Source organism: Peromyscus maniculatus, chromosome 13 (assembly GCF_049852395.1).
Source record: "Peromyscus maniculatus bairdii isolate BWxNUB_F1_BW_parent chromosome 13, HU_Pman_BW_mat_3.1, whole genome shotgun sequence".
Classification (NCBI taxonomy): Eukaryota; Metazoa; Chordata; class Mammalia; order Rodentia; family Cricetidae; genus Peromyscus; species Peromyscus maniculatus.
Genome location: NC_134864.1, coordinates 39,308,170 through 39,327,763, shown reverse-complemented (window position 1 = coordinate 39,327,763; position 19,594 = coordinate 39,308,170). Strand labels below are relative to the sequence as shown.

Below are 19,594 nucleotides of genomic sequence, written 5' to 3'. Positions count from 1 at the left end.
TGGTCACCCAGTTCTAGCGTCTCCGGTCCCCCAAGTCCAGATCACAGAGGCCATGCAGAAAGGCCGGGGCGCGCGAGGCGAGGACGCCGGCACGAGGGCACCTCCCAGCCCCGGGGTGCCCCCGAAGAGAGCCAAGGTGGGGGCCGGCAGAGGGGTCCTCCCCACCGGGGCAGGGGCCGGGGCGCCGGTCTTCCTGCGGCCCCTGAAGAACGCGGCGGTGTGTGCGGGCAATGATGTGCGGCTGCGGGTGGTAGTGAGCGGGACGCCCCAGCCTAACCTCAGCTGGTTCCGGGATGGGCAGCTCCTGCCCACACCGGCCCCAGAGCCCAGCTGCCTGTGGCTGCGGAGCTGCGGGGCACAGGACGCCGGTGTGTACAGCTGCAGCGCCCAGAATGAGCGGGGCCAGGCCTCCTGCGAGGCTGTGCTCACAGTGCTGGAGGTCAGAGGTAATGCAGAGGTGGGGCCTGCCTGGCAGGGCTGGGGGCACAGGGGTAGAGACGGCTGCCCAGGCCACGCGATGCAGGTTAAAGTCCCTCCCTCCCTCCTTCCTAGGTGCCCAGTTTTCTCAGCTGCGCCCACTCTGAAAAGGGCAGATCAACAGGGAAAGTGTGTCACAGTAGAGGGGCTTCCCAATGAAGGTCAGAGGTCAAGGGTCAGCAGTTAGTGGGCCTAGCCTGAGACCCACCCAGACCTCTTGGATGATAGTACAAAAGCTCTTCTTATCTAGCAGAAAGGAAACTCCCTGGGGAGAATTGCCCTCTTCTGCTCCAATGACAGACTTGAGACCTGGTGACCAGCCCCTCACAGATGTGTGTGTTCATCTGAAGGGGCCAATCCCCCTTTTTGGGGCCCGCATGGAAGGAGGGTGGCCAGATCTTCTCTCTTGAAGATTAGCACTGGGACAGGATGATGAGGTCAGGACCAGGCAAGGTGGAAGGGATCAGATGGGAATGAATAGGGTCCAGGGTTTCAGCAGATGAAACTAAGTCCAGACATGAGAAATGGCTGCTTAGAGTCCACGTGCATGTATGTGTGTGTGTCTCAGGGATTTGTGAGTTGTGGGAGGCTCTGGACTCTGGCGGTGTAAATACAGATATGTAAGAGGAGGGTAGATGGAGACGATATTGAAAACCTGTGGAGCATGTCTCCTGAGGTTCCCAGGTGAGTGTCCAGGGGACATGCTTTGGGCTGGTGTGAAGGCAGAGTTCTAGGTTGGTATACTAAGGCAGGAGGGGAGGGGCAGGAGCCTCCGTCTTGTAGCATGGTCCTCTTGTAGCTGGTGGGGGTGTCAGGCCAGGCTGATAGTCCTTGGGTCAGTTTTGGGGTTTCCTTTTTTCATTTTTCTGAACCACGTGGTTCTCTAAACCAAAGACAGTCTTGGACCTACCAAACTTTGAAAAACGGAATTCTGGGAGAGATGCAAAGGGCTTGGATGTCACCGTTCTGGTCATTTGCTAAGAGACACCTCATCCCACTCAGTGGTAGGATATAAGGGTCAATCTTTGGGATCTGGGGAGGAAGTCCAGCGATGAAAGACCCCCACCAACAAAGTGGAGGGGAAAGAAGTCCAAAGTGCCGGCAGGAGATGGACGTGAGGTGCCCTCCCCCAGTGTCTTCTCTCCCTGGCTTCACCCTGCCCATTTTCTGGAGTCTTCTTATAGTCCCAGTGGCCAGGCCTGGCCTGTAGATGGCCAAGGGTGGCTTCCATTTGGCCTAGAAGGTGCCAGTACAGACTTCCTTAACCTGGGCCTAGGGGCTGGAGCATGTTCTGGAAGCATTCTGAGCTGAAGGAGTCGATTCTTGTAGTTTTTTATTTACTTATAGTCTGGAGTAAAAGAAGCTGAAAACAGACTATAACTCAAAGATAAAGGTGGATAAATTAATACAACTGGGAGGAAAGAGAGACGAGGTCAGGAAAAGGAAAGACAGAGGAAGAGAGTGGCGGTCACAGGACTTGTTAGATGTTGGACAGGTCCATAGAGAACTGCCACTCTGCCGGGCGGTGGTGGCTCATGCACTTTGATCCCAGCACTCGGGAAGCAGAGGCAGGCGGATCTCTGAGTTCGAGGCCAGCCTGGGCTACAGAGTGAGTTCCAGGAAAGGCACAAAGTTACACAGAGAAACCCTGTCTCAGAAAACAGAAACAAAACAAAAAAACCCTGCCACTTCAAATGCTTCCCTGGACAGGTGAGAACAATGTGGGCCAGAGAGGAGGGACATAAGGGCTGGTTATAGCATGTCAGGACTGAGCATCCTGTTCGACCTTGGCGATCTTGGGGCCTCTCTACTACCCAAGATGTTCTGGGGGAGGGAAGGAGAGAGATTGTTCAGTGTCTTAGAAGGAGCTGCTAAGAAGTTGGCCTGGCCTGTCACCTGTGAAGATGCAGGCTACCTCCAAACCCCAGCAGGGATGTTTCTTTGATGCTTTTGAATCAGGGTGGCGGACTAGGCAGAGGTAAGCCCAGACTGGACTCACCTAGACATAGGGGTACAATCTCCCGGCTGGGGCCATCTTGGTGAAGAGCAGGGGGAGGGGCTTGGAGTGAAGAAAGGCTGTGGGGCTGGGTTTAAGGCCTCTGACATCCACATTAGACAGGAAGAGGGTACTGAGCTGAAGCATGTCACCTTTGAGAACATGACCACAAGTATAGATACAAGGTGGCGAAACAGTCCAGGCCGGGTGGGGGGCAATGGTTTCGGTGATGCTGGTGGGTAAGCGACATGAGTCTGGCTTCTGCCCCTTCTATTGCCCATCCCTCACATCCCTGCTCAGCGACAGCTCCTGGTCCAGGGAAGCCAAGCCAAGAGCTCAGCTTCATAGAAAACGCTCTTATTTGGAACCAACAGCACAAACATTCAAGGAACTTGAGGAAGCCAAGCAAGGACCTGGCTACAGAAGGAAGGAGTGGTTTCCTGGCCATGACTGCGTTCTGGCTGGGTGAGACAGGGTGATCTGAAGGCTCCTGGCGCTCCAGAAGCCTGAGATGTTAGTTCAGGGTGGAAGGGTCTTGGCAAGACTCTGGGAAACAAGTCTGCCTCAGGGTGGGAGTTTTGTAGGATGAGAACACCCAGGTGGTAAAGGTGCAGGTTTTGGGGTGTTGCGATAGGAAATAAAGGAGAGAAACTGGCAGAAACTCAGGATGCTGGTAAAATTCTTAACATGGATTAAGGGTGCTATCTCATTTAATTATTTAATCTTCCAAACTCTCTGATTATTATTTGGACTATACGAATATATAAGACAGCCCAGATTCCAAGGTATCCAAGGTTGAATGGCTAGTGAGTGAGGTAGCGGGGTTAGGTCTGGAGAGCTGGGTCTCTGAGCCTGGGTCCTCATTGCCTGTCCACAGAAAGAGAGGGGACGGCTAAGTGAAGAGCTTCTCACCACACCCACCTTTCTCCTGTCAATATCCCAGTCCTCCTCCAGCCTGCCTCACACACGGGTGGGCTTTCTCTTTGGAGGCATCTGGCTTCCATTCTTACATGGCTCCCTAGCAAGTGACCAGAACAAGTCAAATGGTACCCTCAGATCAGGGGGCATGTGTGGCTTAAGAGGAGCCCCCCCCCCCCCCGAGACAGGGTTTCTTTGTGTAGCTTTGGATTCTATCCTGTACCTCACTCGGTAGACCAGGCTGGTCTCGAACTCACAGAGATGTGCCTGGCTCTACCTCCCAGGTGCTGGGATTAAAGGCGTGTGCTACTGCCACCACCACCCAGCAAGAGGAGGCCTTCTTGCACTGCCAGGCAGGGGGTACAGAGCAGCTGAGAGAAGGGGCAAGCAGGGGGAGCTGGTATGTGTGTGTTAGCTGAAGCTTTATAGTGAGGATCTGAAGATTGATGTTAATCAGAAAGGCCAGTGGTCAACAGACGGCCAGGAACCATCCTGGACACTTGAAGTCATGGAAGGGAGAGGTTCGAGTTAAGATAGAAAGAGGGCAGTTTAGTCCAGGAAAGGAGAGGAATACAGCAGAACCCCGCCCCTCAGGAAGGACTGTTCTCTAGTTACCATCTTTCCCACCTGGACTTGGACTGTCTGTATAAAAAGCCACGAGAAACTACTGTGGAACTGGAAATGGGAAAAGAGGGTCACCATCCATGTGTGCATAGCACAGCAAGTGCCAATCAGAGAGAGGGGGAGGGGCCAGTGGGATCACAGAGGAACCCTGGGAGGGGAAAGAGAGTAGCAGAGAAGTCTCCCTCACGTTGTTGATCAGAGCAAGTCCTCCCTGAAGATCTGGGCAGAATGGGGGGTCGTCACTCCTCCAACAGTTTCTTGGGAACTAGCTGGGGTGGGACAGAGAGGAAGGAAAGGCTGGATGAAAGGGGCTGTTCTAGAAGATTCACCACCTGTTGTTCCCTACCGCTGCTTACCTGTCGCCTACCCGGGACTCACTCCCGTGTTTATCGAGTGTCTCCTATGTACCGGTTTTCTACCATTTTGGGTGCTTAGGGTACATAGCGGGGTGGAGGGGAGAGAACCAAAAGCTATGACCGAAAGCAAGGAGAGAGATAGTATGAGGCACCGTCCCCTGGACAGTAGGAGAGTGGCAGACAGGACGGTCATCAGAGGAAGGGAAAGAGAGGCTGAACGGAGGCAGGAAAGAGAGGTGGAGGGTAAAAGAGGGATGTGTGTGGCTCAGAGGAAGGTCTGCCAAGAGATCCGGGCAGGCAGCATCTTTTAGAGTCGTCCGTCCGTCGTGCCCCCCCCTCCCCCCCCCCCCCCCCGTCTCCCCCTCTCCCGGCTAAAGAGAAGGCTGGCGGGGCTGAAATGAGAAAGTGGCAGCCTAGCACAGATGCTCTGCCATGAAGAAGAAAATGGAGGTGGGGGGCGCCCTTGCTGCGAGTGATACCTCCCAGGCCAGTCCTTCAGGTTGCCGCGGACTCTCGGGGGCAGGAACACAAAATCCTGCCAGTGGCTCTTCGAGCCCAGCTGTCCCGTCACTCATGCCCGCCGCCCATTGGTTATTTTTGCTGTGGAATGTGCCAGCCCCTCGGATTCTCCCGGGGAACAGGGGTTCATGTTACCCTCTCTGTCCACTCAGCTCCTCCATCTGCAAGATGGTGTGTTTGGGGGGGTCTGGGGTCCTCGGGCTGGAACTAGTATGGACAGATAAATGTGCCTTCTCAATGCACATCTCTACCCATGAGTCTCCGTCTGTACCGTTGGCCATTTGTCTGAGAAACAAGGACCCCTGTATGTAGCCAGAATGTGGGAGGCAGGATCTTAAACTCCCCAGGTATGATGGTACGTACCTTTAACCCCAGAACATGAGAGGCTGAGTTTGAGGCCAGCCTGATCTACAGAGTGAGCTCCAAGCCCGCAAGGGCTATAAAGTGAGACCCTGTCTCAAAACAAAATAATAATAATAATAATAATAGTAATGATGATGATGATAGCATCTCAAATATGAACAACTCCAGGAGTCAGGTAGAAACAAAAAATGAGAGAGGTATTGTTGTCAACAGTTGAAAGTGAGTGTGTTGTCTCACCCTTAACCAAACCAAATTCATTGGGTCTGACTCTATTTATTTTAGTGCCAAGGTTTTTAAAGCAATAAGGTCAGGAGACACAGGGACGAACCGGCATACGGTTCTTTATGACATAATGGTCAATAACCTAGTCAAAGGCTCCAGCTCCCTCAATTTATTAGCCGTGCAACCTGGGACAAGTAATTGCTTTGTACCTCAGCCTTTCTCCTTATGGGGATTAATTGAGTTACTCACACAAAGTCCTCAGCATCATGCCTAGTACGGACCACGAAGGCAGTCCACGTTAATAATTAGTACTGTAGTCGTAGCTGGGGCTGGCACCACACCAGTGCATTCTGGGATGAGGAGACCTGTGGTGATACCAGTTCTCTTAGCCTCAGCTGCCTGCCATTTTAATGGGGATGGGAATACTCCTAAGAGTTTCAGGCTCCTGGGGTTGTTTTGAATGAACTGACTGACAGGTGTAAGGTGCCCGGTACTTGGCAAATGCTAATGAAACCTAGCTACATTGTTTTGACGAAAGGAAGGTAGAACTACTTTGTTTAGACGCAGTGTGTGTGTGCATGGTGCTGAATAAGGTGGGGTGGGCGTGGGGGGACATACTCAAAAATCTTGTGAGTAGCTCATTTGTGGGACTGTGAGTTGACTTTGATTATTAAGAATACCTATGAGCACCTTAGCCCGTGTCGTGTGTGTGTGTGTGTGTGTGTGTGTGTGTGTGTGTGTGGTGTGTAGATGGATGGATGGAGGGAAGAGGACAGTACAAGGAACATCCAGAAATTCGAGCCAAAGAGAGGAAAGCCCTTTTTTACTGTCCCGAGGAGCCTGGCTCCAAGTCAGCACGTAGCCCCAACCCAAGGATCTTTGTGCTGAGCATGACCCTAGGCGCCCCCACCCGGCGCTGTGGCTCCGAGGTGAGTCTGACCGTGTTGCCTGTGCGCATGTTTGCGGAGTACGTTAGCGAAGATGCTGTTGACCTTCCATAGCCAGCCTGCTGGAGAAAAGGGGGATGCGGCGAGGAGGCCGCCTCTCGCTGCCAACCCAAGTGGCCTGAACTAGAGGCTACTCCTGCACGCCTTTCTGTGCCTCAGTTTCCCCATGTGCCCAGGGTCCGAAAGGCAGATGCGGGGTGGGGGTGCCGGCTGTCCGCGCAGGGAGGTGTTCCGTGGGAGAGCTGGAAAGCAGGCGAGTGCTGCCCCAGCGTGGGGAGAAGGGCTCGCAAGGGAAGGGTCGCCAGGTAGGACTCAGGCTGGCGGAGGAGGGGCGGGCTCTGGGCGCAGCCGCCTTCGTCTTACCCCCACCCCGGCTCCCAAGGCCCGGCGGCTTCTTCCGCCACCCGCGCCGGCTCCGGCCCGCTCCCCAGCTCGCCCCCGGCCCCGCCTCCGACTCCGCCCCGCCCCCGCCTGTCCCCTCCTCGCCCGGCCGCCGGCCCGGCCCCCTCCCCCGCCATGAAGAAGCTGTGGGTGAAGAAGCGTTTCCAGGTGAGGGCTCCGGGGGCGGGTGGCGCCGGGAGGGGGCAGGGAGGGTTGGGCGCCCCGAGGGAGGGCGGGTCACCGCGGCTGGGCCCAGGGGAGGGGGCGCTGGAGTGGCGCTGGCCCCACCCCAGCCCGGCGGAGGGCGACGGGCCGGGCACATGGGGTGGGGGAGCGCCCTGGCCAGCGACTGGAGAGCTCAGGCCCCTCCCCGTGCTGAAGGGCAGAAGCCCCCATCATCCCCCATCCCCTCGACCCCTGGAGGCTCCGGTTACAGTCTCAGCACGCAGCGCCCACCGGCTTCTTTGCCATCTCACCCACATCCAGCCCTGGCTCCAGTCCCCGCCCGGCATTTCCTGGGCCCCCTACTCCGCAGCCTTCGGTAATTCCGGAGAGCCAGAAAGCAAAGCTCATGGATCCGCGCTGAGCTCAATAAATTTCCCCAAGCTCTGTCCTGTCCTCTATGTACTGGGGCCTCCTTCCTGCCTTAGCAAGGTGCTGGCCTTTGAAGGACTTTATCCTTTGCCAGCCACTACCCTGCCTGCTCGACACCTATCGCAGGTATCTGCCCTTCCCCGCAGCGGGAATCTGTGTCCTCCGTCCTCCATCTCTTATTCATTCTAGCGCCCCCACTCCATCTTCCCTCAGTCATGCTGATTTCCTTATCTCCTCCCCTGTATCTCTGGGCGTGCTGCTCTGACCCCAGGCTCTGAGCCTCCAGCCCTTAGGAAGTACTCGGGTTTGCTCTACAGGCCCTGCTGTTCCCCATCCTTTCTTCCTTGGCTCCTCCCCAAAGCCCAGCTGGATAGCCTAGGGGAAGGAGAGCTGAGCCCTTCCGACTAAGGCAACCTAATGGCTCTGGCCTCTGTGCCCTGAGTTCCTGTTTGAAGATAGCAGATCGGGATGAGAGGTGTATGGACTCAGGAACAAGCCTCCCCCTCAACAACGCGTTCTGGCTTTTTCTCTTTCAGAAAACCGGCCATTCCCGCCGGGCCTTTGGCCGACTTACCCATGGTGCGTGGACTTCGGGTTGCTGTAGCCCATGCCCACTTCTGCTCTTGGTTCATGCCCCTTCATGAGGCATCTCAGACCTGAAGATAGCTCATGAGATGTGGAACCCCCTCCCCACCTACCCATCCCCAAGAAAACCTCTATTCTCTGCAGCTGAGAAAGGCCCTAGTATTTGGGAAGGGGCTCCCTAGCCCACCCACCATGGTCCTCAGCGCTCTGTTATCCATCTGTGGGACCAAGTGAGAAGCATTACATTGCCATGTTCTGGCAATGACTACATGGCCCCTGATTGTTATGGTACCCAAGGGGAAACTGAGGCACGGAACATGATAGGCTCTGGGATGTTGAAAAATGCCCAGGAATCTTTGCTCCTAACCTAGCCATGGCATTTTTTTTATTATTTTATTTATTTATTTATTTATTTATTTATTTATTTATTTATTTATTTATTTATTTTTGGAGGACCATTCAGTAGTAGAGAAGTTCTGGAGGAAGATAGCTACCACAGCACCATGGAAACTACCATGCAAACACTGTAATAGAAAATGGTCCTGATTCCTAGCATTAGGGAGACAGACCTGAGTCTGTGGCCGGTCACAAGTGTGTGTGTGTGTGTGTGTGTGTGTGTGTGTGTGTGTGTGTGTGCGTGCGCACGCTGAGGGTACCAGAATCACTGGGCATTTGAGATGACAGCTGAAGCATATGGCTCCCCAGTGTTGGTACATTCTGGGGGGGTCTCCCTCCTCGTCCTACAGACCATCTCTGGGCACCAGGGACCCTTATGCCCCTATGTTCTGCCTGCCTTCCGTGCCCCTTCCCACAAACACTCTGATAACTGTCTGTCCACATCTCTCTCCTGCTGCTCCTATGGAAGCGAAGTTTTCCGCTCCTGCAGAAAGCAAAGTTACGGTAGGAAGCTGGCTCCTGCCCCTAGCCCCTCAACTCCCTCCCCCTACCCAGTCTGGGCTTCTCCTCACCCTGCCTCAGTTACGCCCTGATGCCTTCCGGCTGCTTTGGGGTTCAGGACAGCCTGGTCCTGCGGTTGGTTGCGTGCCTTGACAGTACAGCTCGGAGGTGACTCCTGGGGTACGGGAACCTAGACTTTGGAACCCTGGAACTTAGGGCCTTGTTATGTGGGATGCCGCTATCCGAGACCTTAAGGTGTTATGGACATGGAGAGGGTGGAAGAGGCAGGCCCTGGTAAGCCTGTAAGTGGGTGGGGGTGGCTTATTTGGAGGGGTCCGTGGAGGTAAAGGGTGATCATCTGAGGGTGAGTGGTCCAGGGATGGAGCCAGGGCACCTGCATGGGAGGGGCTGCCTTAAGTATCCCAGGCTGGACTGGGGGCGGGGGAGTCAGGAGCAAAAGAGTCGACTGGTCCTGGAAGCTCTCCCTGTGATGAAGATGGAACTTGCTATGGGGGAGGCAGGAGGCGACTAGGGAAGAGTTGGAGGCATAGGGAGGAGGTCCTTGCCCACACAGACCCCCTTCTTCTCCAGACTCCGAGACTGCTGAGGATGACATCAGCGATGTGCAGGGGACCCAGCGCCTGGAGCTTCGGGATGACAGGGCCTTCAGCACCCCCACGGGTGAGCTTTCTGGGTGCTCCAAGAGCAAGCCGCCTGGCTTCCTACAAAGGCTGCCTCGGTCTCACTGTGCTCCTTTTCTTTAGGGGGCTCTGATACCCTGGTGGGCACCTCCCTGGACACACCCCCGACCTCCGTGACAGGCACCTCAGAAGAGCAAGTGAGCTGGTGGGGCAGCGGGCAGACGGTCCTGGAGCAAGAAGCGGGCAGCGGGGGTGGCACCCGCCCCCTCCCAGGCAGCCCAAGGCAAGCACAGACAACCGGGGCCGGGCCACGGCACCTGGGGGTGGAGCCGCTGGTGCGGGCATCGCGAGCTAATCTGGTGGGCGCAAGCTGGGGGTCAGAGGATAGCCTTTCGGTGGCCAGTGACCTGTATGGCAGCGCGTTCAGTCTGTACAGAGGACGGGCGCTCTCAATCCACGTGTAAGTAATGGCCTCACCCGGGGCCCACACCGTCTCCATCTCACCATGCCGCCCCTGCGCTGGCCCATCACTGCTCCATTAGCCTCCATCCGGTCTCCTCTGCCTCATCCATCTCCGCACTCCATTCCCCACGGCTTCCACTCCTGGCACCGGCTACACTCTCTTTCCACACCACTCCCTCCTTGTGTCCTCACCACCCACGGGCCTCCTGCTCCCACCTGTGCGGGCTCCCAGGGCCGTCTTCACGGTCTCGTTGGACCCCTCTGCCCCCTTCCTTCCTCGTCTCCTCTAGGAGTTCCGATTTGTCAGGGCCCCTCTCCCGCCTCGCGCATGTAGGCTCCAGTTGTCCCAGGGTCCCCCCCACCCCCCCCCTCAGGGGCTCCTCCGTGCCTGCTGTCTCTGCAGCTGCCGTGTCTTTTTGTCTCTCTGCACATTCCTGTTCCCATGTGGGCCTTTTTCTGGGAGGAACAGAACCTTTCCGGCACGGCAGCTCCCGGGAGAGCAGGAGAGAGCAGGGGAGCGAGACAGCACCCAGGAGAGAGAAGAGAGCGAGGTGGTCAGGGGCAGCTGGGGCAGCTGGGCCACGGGGCCTGTGGGCACCGTGGGCACCGGGCACCGGGAGGATGTGGGTTGTGGGGAGGCAGCCGGCTGAGAGATGAGGAGGGGGTGGGGATAGGGAGCTGGGGTGTAGGTGGAGGGTCGCAATAACAGTGGGGGGGGGGAGGTTGATCTCATGGACAGAGCACCTGAGGAGGAGGGTCCATGGCTGACCTGGTAGGGGGTTTTGACAAGTGGAGGTGTTGGGGGGTGGAGGTGCTGAAAGCCCTTTTTGGAGATTCAGGAGATGGCAGAAACAGGAGGGAGTGGCTGATGGTAGATGTGAGGGTGGGTAGTTGGGTAGCTGGAGAGGGGCTTCACTTGTGATGAGGGTGGGTGTCGGGCAGACATGGAGGATGACAGGCGGGCCCTGGTGTGTTTTTTAAGAGGGTGGTTAGAGTGACCAGTGATGGACAGGGGAGAGGCCTAGGTCCGTGGCAGGGGCCTAGGGAGCTCCTTTGGCTTATCTTATTGGCTTTATCAGGCACTCCTTCCCTGCCTTTCTTTCCCAGGCCCCAGCCTGGAGCCTGGAGTTGCTATGGCAACTTCAGAGGAACCCATTTCCTTAGTGATATCTATGGTACAGAGTCTGGCCTGGAGCTGCGAGCTGCCGGCAAGAGAGGTCTCCTCCGCTGTCCCCAGTTTCTCTCCAGGCCTTACCCAGTTCCCGGAGACCATTCCTTAAGGACTCTGCTGCCCCTCCCTCACAGTGGACTGCCTTCTCAAAGGCATCCGAGGCTCCTTTGGCCCTTCCCCCTCTTCCAGGCAGGGGCGGGTCTACGGCGTGGGTGGTGACTCAGGTAGTCTAAAATATCCTTACATTGAAGCGCGCACAGAACTTAGGCTCCTGGATGGTACTGCATGATTTCTTCTCTTTTCCGTGCTCCCAGAAACCCAGACAGCTGGAAGGGAGCAAGGGCTTAGGGACCAGTCTATCTGTTTCATCCCTAGCACCACCTCCTAGCTGTCAGCTGGGGAGGGCCACTGGCCCTCCTTGAATCAACCTCAGTTTATTTATCTGTAAATGGGGACAATATCAGTTCCTCCCGGGGGGGGGGGGACACTTTTGTAAGGATTTAAATAACTCAGTGCGCGTGAAGCCTTAGTCCGTGTGTGGCACACGCTAAGTATTCAATGAGCTCGCTCATGAGTTTTCAGCTGGAATACGTCAGATCTGAAAAGAGCTCTTGGATGCCGTTCTTTGCCAGTCTCCATGTGCAATGTGCCGTTTCCCCATGTAGAGGTGGGGAAACTGAGATCTAGGTCATGGGCATCAAAACTGTTTGATGAGGAGGTACTCTGGGTTGACAGGCTTCTTCACGCCTCACCCCCCCCCCCCCCCGCCCCGCCCACACATTCTCTGTTCAGTCCCACTTGGTTGTTATTTCTGAGTGGGACTCATTCTGAGCGGGCCCCTTGAAGGAGGACTTCTGTCCTTCTCAGAAAGGTTTCCAAGGACTCAGATTATTCTCCCCCCCCCCCCCCCCCCGCCGTGAAGGGTAGACAGAGGTCTACACTAGGGGTAGATGGATGAAAAAGGTGTGCCACAGGGGTAGGACACTGCTCTCTCTGCTATGCCGAGTGAGGAGGCAGTTGCTTTTCTGGGAGCCACTGGGAAGGACAAGTATCCCGTCCAGTTTGGGCAGGGCCGCTGTGGGGACCAGCATGGGGCAGGAATGAGTAGGAGGCACATTCCTGAGAGGAGCCCCTCCCCCGTCTACCCCCCCCCCCCCGTGTTTTCCCTCACCATCTCATCTTTGGGTCCTCAGCTCCCTTCTTTTTCTCTCCCTCATGCTAAGTTCTTGCTGTGTCCCAGCTTCCAGGGCTGGGGGGAGGGGGCTGGCCAGAACCCCTGAAGCTGAGTCTGTATCTGGACCCAGCTACTAGGCCAGTCTTCTGGTGCATGAGCCGCTGGCCTCTCCCCAGCACCTGCTCTGGCTGTGCCCTCGTGGGGGGGTGGGGGTGGAGCAGGAAAATCTGGCCCATGTCACCCCAAGCCTGCCCAGCATGCCCCACTGCCCAACCCTTCTGACAAGCTAGGGGTCTAGGAGGAAAGGCCCCCTGAGTCCCCCACCCCTCTCGGCCTTGGTTCTGCAGCAGCATTCCTCAGAGTGGATTGCGCAGAGAGGAGCCTGACCTTCAGCCTCAGCCAGCCAGTGATGCCCTTCGTCCACGCCCTGCCCTCCCACCTCCCTCCAAGTCCGCGCTGCTTCCCCCACCATCTCCTCGGGTGGGTAAGAGGGCTTTGCCAGGACCTAGTGCCCAGCCCCCAGCTACTCCCACTTCGCCCCATCGGCGTACTCAGGAGCCCTCGCTGCCTGAGGACACCATCACCGAAGAGAAGCGAGGGAAAAAGCCTAAGTCATCAGGGCCGTCGCTGGCGGGCACAGTGGAGTCCCGGCCCCAGACGCCACTGAGCGAGGCCTCGGGTCGCCTGTCAGCGCTGGGCCGCTCGCCCCGGCTGGTGCGTGCGGGCTCCCGCATCCTGGATAAGCTGCAGTTCTTCGAGGAGCGGCGACGCAGCCTGGAGCGCAGCGACTCGCCACCAGCGCCCCTGCGGCCCTGGGTGCCCCTGCGCAAGGCTCGCTCGCTGGAGCAGCCCAAGTCCGAGGACAGCGCGGCGTGGGGCACACCAGGGGCCTCGCAGGAGGAGGAGCTGCGGTCACCTAGAGGCAGTGTGGCAGAACGGCGTCGCCTGTTCCAGCAGAAGGCGGCCTCCTTGGACGAGCGCACGCGACAGCGCAGCTCAGCCTCGGACCTCGAGCTCCGCTTCGCCCAGGAGCTGGGCCGCATCCGCAGATCCACGTCGCGGGAGGAACTGGTGCGTTCGCACGAGTCCCTGCGGGCCACGCTGCAGCGCGCCCCATCTCCTCGGGAGCCCGGCGAGCCTCCGCTCTTCTCCCAGCCCTCCACACCCAAGACTTCACGGGCGGTGAGCCCGGCCACCACCCAGCCGCCTCCTCCCAGTGGTCCCGGCAAATCTGGGGACGAACCTGGGAGGCCCCGGAGCCGAGGACCGGTGGGCAGGACTGAGCTGGGGGAAGGCCCGCAGCAGGAGGTTAAGCGACGGGACCAGTTCCCGCTCACCAGGAGCAGAGCCATCCAGGAGTGCAGGAGCCCGGTGCCGCCCGCCACTGCTGATCCCCAAGAAAGCAGGACAAAAGCGCCCTCTGGTCGGAAACGGGAACCCCCTGCACAAGCGGTACGCTTTCTGCCCTGGGCCACTCCGGGGGGCGTGGAGGGCTCTGCTCTGCCCCAAACCTTGGAGAAGAACAAAGCCGGGCCTGAGGCTGAGAAGAGGCTTCGCAGAGGACCTGAAGAGGATGGTCCCTGGGGGGCCTGGGACCGCAGAGGGACCCGAAGCCAAGGCAAAGGTCGCCGCGCTCGGCCTACTTCCCCTGAGCTCGGTAAGAGCACAGATGATGGCTGAGAACGGCAAGGGTGAGCGGGCTAAGGCAAGCGGGGTTTGTTTGCTGCTTCGGTTGCTGACACAGGGGTCGGAGTAAAGGTCCTAACAATCTGCCACTGACGAGGGGAGATGTGAGTGTGCTCCGTGGGGCAGAGATGTGAGCAAAGCCCGGTTGTCTGCTGTATGCCCTTTAAGGTCCAGCGAACTGCTTGCTACCAGAGCGCGGCAGCTGGAGGAGGCGCTGGCTGGAACCTAAGGAGTTCTCATGGTCCCCATCCCTTTGTGGGAAGAGAGTCTAAAATTACTGGGGGGGGGGGGGAGGAGGGAGAAAGAAAACCAAAAGAAAATGGAAGCTTCCCTAACCCTTTACTCTGTCACAGCTCCCACCCCACCCCCATTCGGGCATGATTCCCTTACCTCTTTGTGGCCCGCAAAGGTCTGAGCCACACTCTCCTTCCAGCCTCCCCTGTCTCATCCTTGCATCCTGTCTCACTGATTCCTAAGGATGATGAGCACCATCACCAGCAGGATGCTACTGTCTCTATCCCCGAACATTGCTAACAGCAACTCAGGGCCTCTTCCTGGAGAAGCAAAGGAAGGCACCCTTCACTCTCCCCGACTCCCTGGTGCTTTCTCCCAGGGTGTCCCAGGGCCTGCCAGTACCTGGATTATTTATTACGCTTACCACCTGGTAATTTTCCCTATCGAAATTATTTTTCATTTCCGGATCGGCCCCTCAGAATCTTTAGACCCGTGTAGGCTCTCATTCATCTTACTTAGCACCATTACTGTGTTTCCACCACACTGGCCCAGACGTTGCGTCAAATAGGCCCATAGAGCTGTTACTCCATTTCATTCTCCATGCCGGCTGTACAGAGGGCACTGAATGCCCTACCTTCCTCTTCTCCATCACATAGCTGAGGCTCAGAGAGATGATCTCATTTGCTGAAGGTGATATAGTTAAAAAGACAGCCAACCTGGGATCCTCGCCGCCCTTTTGGCTTCCTATGTGGTCCATTAGAATCTAGCTGATAAAATGTTAGAGGTGGGAAATACCAGGGGAGGGTTTGGAGGTATGGCTCAGCAGAGAAGCCTTTGCCCAGTATGCAAGGGGCCCTGAGTTCAACCTCCAGCATGCATCCAGAAGATACCTAGGGAGAACCACAACAGGGTGATTTTTATCTCTCTCTATGTATAATATCCTATAAGCAGGCACCATATCTGTTTTTTTTTCATTAAAGAATATTGACACACTCTCTCTTTTTTTAAAGATTTATTTATTTATTATGTATAGAGAAGAGGTGCCAGATCTCATTACAGATGGTTGTGAGCCACCATGTAGGTGCTGGGAATTGAACCCAGGACCTCTGGAAGAGCTGTCAGTGCTCTAAACCTTTGAGCCATCTCTCCAGCCCCCAGGCACCATATCTTATTTCCTGTTGTATTCCTGGTACTCGGTGTTCAGTGGGCAGTTCAGTTTATAGTGTTACTGTTTGCTGAAGGGGACATAATCAAAGCTGATCTTCATAGACCCCCTGACCTCTCTGCCACTGCCTCTTTGGAATCTGGTGGCCTTACGCATTTGACTGCCTCTCCCGTGTCCCCGCGCGCCCCCCCCCCCCCCCCCCCCCCGCCACGTTTGCCTGTGAACCTAGTATTGCTGCTTAGGTCTTAGGTGGCTGGTAGCTTGTTCTCTGTCCATTGGGTTTGGGTTTTCTAGGATTCCATACGACCAACATCTCCTCCTCCCGACAAATGTCCCCCGATGGCCCCACAAGGCTCATGTCCCCCTCATCTTCTCTACCTCTGCTCCTGTGTCTGGCAGAGTCCTCGGACGACTCCTATGTATCCGCTGGAGAAGAGCCGCTGGAGGCACCAGTGTTTGAGATACCCCTGCAGAACGTGGTGGTGGCACCAGGAGCTGACGTGCTACTTAAGTGTATCATCACCGCCAACCCTCCACCCCAAGGTGAGCCGCAGGGAGGGCTGGAGGCTGGCAGGAGCTTGTGGTATGGGGACAGGATAGGTTTCCAGGAATCCTCTATGGCAGGGTGGGGAAGAGGAAAATTGCCAGTCCATGGGGCTGCCCTGACTCCGGTGTATTCTGCAAGATTATCCCCTACCTCCCCAGCTCAGGGGTAAGGCAGCCTGGGCCTCTGGAGTGAGGGCAGGTTCCTCAGAATTCCCTAGAGGGCTGAAGGTACCCTAGTTGGCAGAGTGCTTGCCTAGCACACACAAGATCCTAAGTTTGACCTACAGCACCCCATAATGTGGCGGAGCATCTGTGACTTCAGCTATATAGTGAGCCTGGGCTTCATGGAATCCCATCTCATTTTAAAAGTTGAAAAAATATATATATTGGCATGGGAAAACATGTCGGGGAGGTAGGGTGGTGGGCAGGGATGCAATTCCCCAGCAAACCCTTTGTGGCCATGATGAGCTGGTTCTTCCTCCTTCCCCACAGTGTCCTGGAAAAAGGATGGGTCCACATTGCACAGTGAGGGGCGCCTTCTCATCCGGGCCGAGGGCGAGCGGCACACGCTGCTGCTCAGGGAGGCCCGGGCTGCTGATGCTGGGAACTATACCGTCACTGCCACCAACGAACTGGGCCAGGCTAGCTGTGCTTCCTCGCTGGCCGTGAGACCTGGTAGGGAGCCCTTCCAGATTGGGTCCTGCTTGGGGTGAGCTGTGGACGCTTCCTGGTGAATGTGGGGACGTGGGTTCAGAGTCTCCCCACTTGTGCCTGAGCACTTGGCTTCCCGGTGTGCTCGATCCTTCCTTAAGCTGGGTCTGACTCTCTGGAGGAAGCAGTTGAAGGGTCCCAGTCTCAGGACAAAGACACTCTAATCCGGAAAAAATCCATGACGTTGTTGAAATTCATCCTTGAACATCCTTTAAATGCTATCTTGCCAAGGCGATTCTCTGGATGGGGTCTGTGGAAAGGCCGATTGTCTCTGAGTCTCAGGGGTGTGTGTGGGTGTCTTAGTTCAAAGGATTTAAGAGGCACCAAGAGCTTCTGAGGTCATTTCTTTCCAGGACAAGAAGAAAATAGAAAGTAAGAAAGAAGGGCCCAAGTGCTGTGTCCATTCCTCTTAGGTCTCAGGCCCCACAGAGGCCACAGCTGAGAGTACCATTCAGAGATGGCCATCCTGAGGCTGCCTTGTCTATTTTTACGAAGGCTCTCACTTGGTGTCAGGCTACATCCTTTGGGTTTCAGCCCAGTATCTTTCTGGTTCAGGCAGGGCTGGACCAGTGTCTATGTGCATGGAAGTTCTAGTCATTTAGGTGGTTGAGTCTCACGGTGTGCTGATCCTGGGCGGTAAGGAGGGGATGCTGAGGGTGTTATATCAGGAAAAGGTACTGGTGAAACCCGCAGAGGTGGATGTTACCATTGGGTATCCAAACTGGCTGGGAGGCCAGAGCTCAGAGACCAGTTTTCTGGGATGCTTGCATTGAGACTTTGGGCCATCTTAGTTTTTTTTGGTGCATGCCCATCTTGTGGCCTTCTTCCTTCATTCCACACCCCTCCCTGGAGTCATCTGAGGCTTTCTCCTCTCTCCTCACCCTCCCACTGTGCTGAATCATGCCCACCCCTCCATTCCGTGCCTCCAGCCTTCCATCACCTCTGGGACTGGCTTCTGACTCAGCTCCCAGCTCTCTGAGGGGCCCCAGGTCTAGCTCCAGAGCTCCAGTCAGTACCTGGCTTCGGCTAAGAGCTGGCAAGGGGTGGGGTGTGAGGTGTCCCAACACTGGCTGGTGGCCATCCGGGAGCCTTTTAAGGTTGGGAAAGCAGCTTGGGGCGCGGACAGCTTTCGGCACTTGCCTGGGAGCTCTGTGTTTGCCACATTGACTCTCCCGAGCTTCAGTTCCCTCATTTGTAAACCAGAGATAATTAGGCCATCCTCGCGGATGGAAGTAAATGTGCGAATGGGCTTTATGAACTGTAAAGCTGTAGACAAAGGTGCATGGCTGGCGCTTGAGGGTGATGTTGTGCACGTTGAGCTCAGCTTTCCATGAGGATCTGGAAAGTGCCTTGTCCTTTCCCTGCCCGCTTCTCCACACTGTCTTGTACCTGGGGGACTCCACTCCTGCTCTTCCAGAGCCACTGCCTTCTAGACCTTCCCTGTTCTCCAGCCCCTGTCCTCAGCTTGTCATGACATCTCTTCGCCTGCTGCATCCTGGGGACCCAGAAACCTCTCATTATGTCATTAGGTTACACCAAGCATTGCAGCAGGCCCTGTAAGTCAGACTGACTCCAGCTGACTCCAGGACCCAAGAGGCTGGCACGCAGGTCCAGTGTCAGCGCTGGTGACGGACCAAACTGACTTTCTTACCCTACAAGGCACTGTTTGGTCTGGAGTGGTTGGACGGAGGCCAGGGGGCCCAGAGAGTAGTTGGAGCAGGCAGAACCAGTGGTGGCAAAGACATTTGGCAAAAAAAAAAAAGGGGGGGGGTGTCAGACCCGGCAGCTGTAGGTACTGAAGGATGGGATGAGGAGGGTGTCTGGCTGTGGGGGTACAGGGGGTGTGTGGAAGGAAGTGGCACTGTCGTGTGGAAAGAGGCCTGTATGGAGCCACGGCCCTTTCTTACAACCTCCCCACCCTTAGACTCAGTGCCATGGCAACCAGGGTGGATGCCCAGTGCACTCCAGGGGTACCCACACCATCAGGGCCTGCTTTTAAAACCCACGGATGTCAATTCTTGGTTGGGAACCCCAGGAACCGGGACCCAGGCAGCTTGAGAACACAGCCACTGGCCTGGGGGACGGGGGCTGAAGTGAAGGCTCTCTTGTCGGAGCCCCGGGTCCCTCTCGCCCACCGAATAACTCTCAAGCTGAATGTAGATGGAGGGAGTCTCCGGGGTGTGGGGGGTGTGCCTAACTGAAGTGAAGCTTCTGACAGCTGTCACATCTGTCATCCAAGCCTCTGTTGAGGCCCTGCAGATGCCAGGTGCCCTGTCTCTGAACGGTCGCTTCTGTTTGCAGAGTGTCATGTACTCTTTTCGTGTTTCTTTCCTCAGGCAATATTGCATCATGTACCTGTGCGTGTGCGTGTGCGTGTGCGTGTGCGTGTGTGTGTGTGTGTGTGTGTGTGTGTTACTCCCATCTTTCAGATGAAATGGGGGGGAAAAGAGTATGATTATGATTACATAGAGCTTGAACCAGGCCAGCAGCCTGGGAATCTGCCTGGGAAGTTTATTAATAATAAGTGATATAGTAATGGAAATTACTTATCCAAGTAACAAGTTAGTGCATGCCTTGGGTCAAAACAACCACTATTTGGTATTTGCTGGATGCTTCCTGTGTACTGGGCCCACTGTTGATTACACAGTCACATTTAACCCAGTTCTGTGAAGTAAGTTCTCTTGTCATGTCCACGTCACTGATAAGGTCACTAAGACCAGGGCAGTGTTAGCAAAGTGCTCCAGGGCAGTGGTGACCACCAGACCTTGCAAGACAAGGGAAGTCTTCTATGTCTGAACTGTGCGATGTTGTATGGAACACCAATCGCACACTGCATCCAACATTTGAAATGTGGCTAGTGCAATTAGGAACCTCAGGTTTCGTATAATGTCATCTTTTTTTTGTTTTTGTTTTTGTTTTTGTTTT

The 19,594-nt window shown here is 56.1% G+C and overlaps 1 protein-coding gene across 13 annotated transcripts in view; it reads left to right on the top strand.

Annotated features, from left to right (window-relative positions):
- The first annotated feature begins 52 nt into the window (after positions 1-52).
- Speg (striated muscle enriched protein kinase) overlaps positions 53-19,594 on the top strand; it is a 58,503-nt gene continuing 38,961 nt past the window's right edge. For 3 of the 13 annotated variants that reach the window (XM_076549996.1, XM_076550006.1, XM_076550007.1), the window contains exons 1-7: positions 53-446; positions 8,853-8,882; positions 9,471-9,560; positions 9,644-9,980; positions 12,675-13,984; positions 15,812-15,955; positions 16,451-16,633. In XM_076549996.1, coding sequence (XP_076406111.1) covers positions 53-446; positions 8,853-8,882; positions 9,471-9,560; positions 9,644-9,980; positions 12,675-13,984; positions 15,812-15,955; positions 16,451-16,633 — 2,488 coding nt within the window. Of the gene's footprint in view, positions 447-6,884; positions 6,972-7,933; positions 8,883-9,470; positions 9,561-9,643; positions 9,981-12,674; positions 13,985-15,811; positions 15,956-16,450; positions 16,634-16,671; positions 17,948-19,594 lie in introns of those variants that run through there. The other 10 variants (XM_076550000.1, XM_076550008.1, XM_016009997.3 and 7 more) reach the window with 9 other exon arrangements.